The 3,050-nt window shown below is 46.7% G+C and overlaps 1 protein-coding gene across 1 annotated transcript; it reads left to right on the forward strand.

The window, feature by feature from the left end:
• The first annotated feature begins 1,739 nt into the window (after positions 1-1,739).
• LOC103590815 (olfactory receptor 2A12-like) lies at positions 1,740-2,687 on the forward strand. The gene has a single exon (XM_008573141.1). It carries the CDS (start codon positions 1,740-1,742, stop codon positions 2,685-2,687), a length of 948 nt encoding a protein of 315 aa, XP_008571363.1.
• Positions 2,688-3,050: the final 363 nt, after the last annotated feature.

The raw sequence follows: 3,050 nt of genomic DNA on the forward strand, positions 1-3,050 counted from the left end.
TTCCTTCCCACATCTCAGGCTCATCTTCCAAAAGATGAGCCCTGTGCAGGTGAGCCTGCCCTCAGACTGTATTACCTGTGTCCTCTGGTTGCTCAAAGCTCCCCCTTGGTAATGGTCCTTTGCACCTGCTGCTCCATTTGCACAATGCTTCCTTGAGTTCTCTGCTTGGCTAATTCCTACTCATCCTTTAAGATTCATATCAGGTGTCCTGTTCTTGGGAAGTCTGGTTCTGAAAGGTTGGCCCAGGTGCTCCGTTTACAGGCTGTTATGTTGTCCTGCACTTACTCCTATCACAGCACTTATCACTTGATGGCCATTTGTTGTTTATCTGTCTCCTCACTGTGTGGGCTCTTTGATGGGAGACATTTTTATTTCCATGTCCCTAATGCCTAACAGAGCTATGGCTGACAGCACAGATCTTCATCATGGTGCTAAACACATTGGAAAGTGGTTTATGTATCTATTCCTCTATTTCCCTAACTAGACTGTAAGCCCCTTGAGGATTATAAATATACCTTGTCCTTGTCCTTTTTTGTCCTTATATCCACAGCTCCTAGAACAGGATCAGATAGGTCGTAGGTGCCCAATCAGTGTGAATGATACCATGAGGAAGAGCATCGGATGGGAACTAGCATCACTGAGTTCCCTCTCTGTGCTGGTCATGGTGCTAGGTGCTTCATGCATATTATTTATTACTTCTTGCAGAATATCTCCCTGGTAGGTATTATGTTCATTTCACAGAGAAGAAAATTAAGGCTCAAGAACATTAAGTTACATTAACATGGTCACAGCAGAAGTTCCAAGACTTGAATTCAAATATTCTGATTCCAAATCCCACACTTCTTCACTAGAAAACATTACCTTCTATGGCACCATAAACAAGAGAATCAGCCTTCATCTTTGAGGGTATAAACTAAACCCAAGCCGTTTTTATCATGGGCTCCCTGCCAATCATAAATCTCAAGGAGAGAAAGGGACTTTAAGAGGTAGATTACTGTTGGTATTACCCAGCTGGAGGGATCCAGAAATGCCAAAGCTGCCTTTAAGCAAAGAAGTACTCATTATTTTGCCTCAAGTATACTCAACTTTTAAAGTCAAGCAGGAAGACCTTCCCTTCAGGTGCGGGTAAGGCTGGGAACAGGAAGAGCTAGTGAGCAACTCCATCTAAGATAAAATCAGATATTAGAAAGCTTCCAGAGCTCAAAAGAGTCAAGAAACACAGACCTATGTAAGATTTTCTAAGAACTTATCACATTATGGAGCCATGTAACTTCCCCACATTTCCGACTCCCCCTGTCTATTTCTCTACAATGGTCAAAGTTTAAGGCACCAAAGGAAAGGGCTCTGCACACTTGTTTTCACAGAAGAGAAAGGGGAGAGTTTCAAATCTTCATCAAGCATCTCTGAGAGCCAGAGCTAGGGAGAAGAGCCCCAGTGACGCACTATATGAGGGTAGCTCCCGAACACAGGAAAGCAGGTGGCCTTGCTGGGGCTGATGGAAGGGAAGAAAATGACACTCTGGGAGTTCTGAGAAAAGAATTTGGCCTGAAAAGTTGAATATTCCATGAAGAATTCCTTCCCTTCCCAAATTTAGCTTCACCCCCAGGTAGACCTCAGTCTCTGAACTGACATCAATCCCAACACTGGCCTTTCTGGCAACTAAATGGCCATGGTACCTGCATATGCATTCTAAGCTGGGCCACTAATAGGTCCATTTCTCTTTCTACAGCGTAAGGAGAATGCAGGACCTCCCCTGGAAGAACCACAGCTCTCTGTCTGAGTTCATCCTTCTGGGCTTCTCTGGGGATTCCCAAATTAATGCTATCCTCTTCAACATCTTCCTCTTCCTCTACCTGTCTACACTTGTGGGCAATGGGCTCATTGTCACCTTGATCTACCTAGACTCCCGCCTCCACACACCCATGTACTTCTTCCTCAGTGTCCTTTCCATGCTGGACATGAGCTACGTCACCACCACTGTGCCCCAGATGTTGGTACATCTGGTCTGCCAGAAGAAAACTATCTCCTATGTTAGGTGTGTGGCCCAGATGTTCATCTTTCTGGTGTTGGGCATCACTGAGGGCTGGCTGTTCTCTGTCATGGCCTACGATAGATATGTGGCCATTTGCTATCCACTCAGGTACAAGGTTATTATGAGCCCATGGCTGTGTGGGGCAATGATAGTCTTTTGTGGAGTGTGGGGTGTCAGCTGTTCCCTAGTCTACACTGTCTTCACCATGCACCTGCCCTACTGTGGCCCCAATGAGATCAATCACTTCTTCTGTGAGGTCCCTGCTGTTCTGAAGTTGGCCTGTGCAGACACATCCCTCAATGACCGAGTAGATTTCATCCTGGGCTTCATCCTTCTCCTAGTTCCTCTTTCCTTCATTCTGGCCTCTTATGTCCGCATCTTTGCCACCATCCTGAGAATCCGCTCAGCCCAGGGTCAACTCAAGGCCATCTCCACCTGTGCATCCCATATCACTGTGGTCACCATGTTCTGTGGACCTGCCATGTTTATGTACATGAACCCTGGGGCCAATGCCTCACCAGAGAGGGACAAGAAACTGGCCCTGTTCTACAACGTCATCTCTGCCTTTCTCAACCCCATCATCTACAGCCTCAGGAACAAAGATGTGAAGAGGGCTTTCTTCAAAGTAACAGGCTGGGGCACAGCCCCCAAGTGAGGCTATTGGAGCACAGAGGCCACAGCCAGATCTGAAACCACAGGATCTATGGACCTTCCATTCTATCCTCTCCCATCACCCAGTGGTCAGGCAAGAATTGTTGACTGATGGTTAAAGGAGAGGATGGACGTATGAAGGTAGGTACCTCGTATAGACCTGCTGATGGCTCCAGCAGCTGAGCTATCCTCAAACCTCAAGGGGTCCAACTGCAGAGAGAGGGCCCATCGGGACCTGTGCTAATTCATTACTGTTTCTCCAGGGCGCAGCAAAGGGTCTGGAACAAACAAAGCATCACTAACATTTGCTGATTTAGTGACTGAGTACATGAGCGGGCATATTAAATCAACTTGGGATGACTGAGAC

The sequence above is a fragment of the Galeopterus variegatus genome, unplaced genomic scaffold (genome assembly GCF_000696425.1).
Source record: "Galeopterus variegatus unplaced genomic scaffold, G_variegatus-3.0.2 Scaffold882, whole genome shotgun sequence".
Classification (NCBI taxonomy): Eukaryota; Metazoa; Chordata; class Mammalia; order Dermoptera; family Cynocephalidae; genus Galeopterus; species Galeopterus variegatus.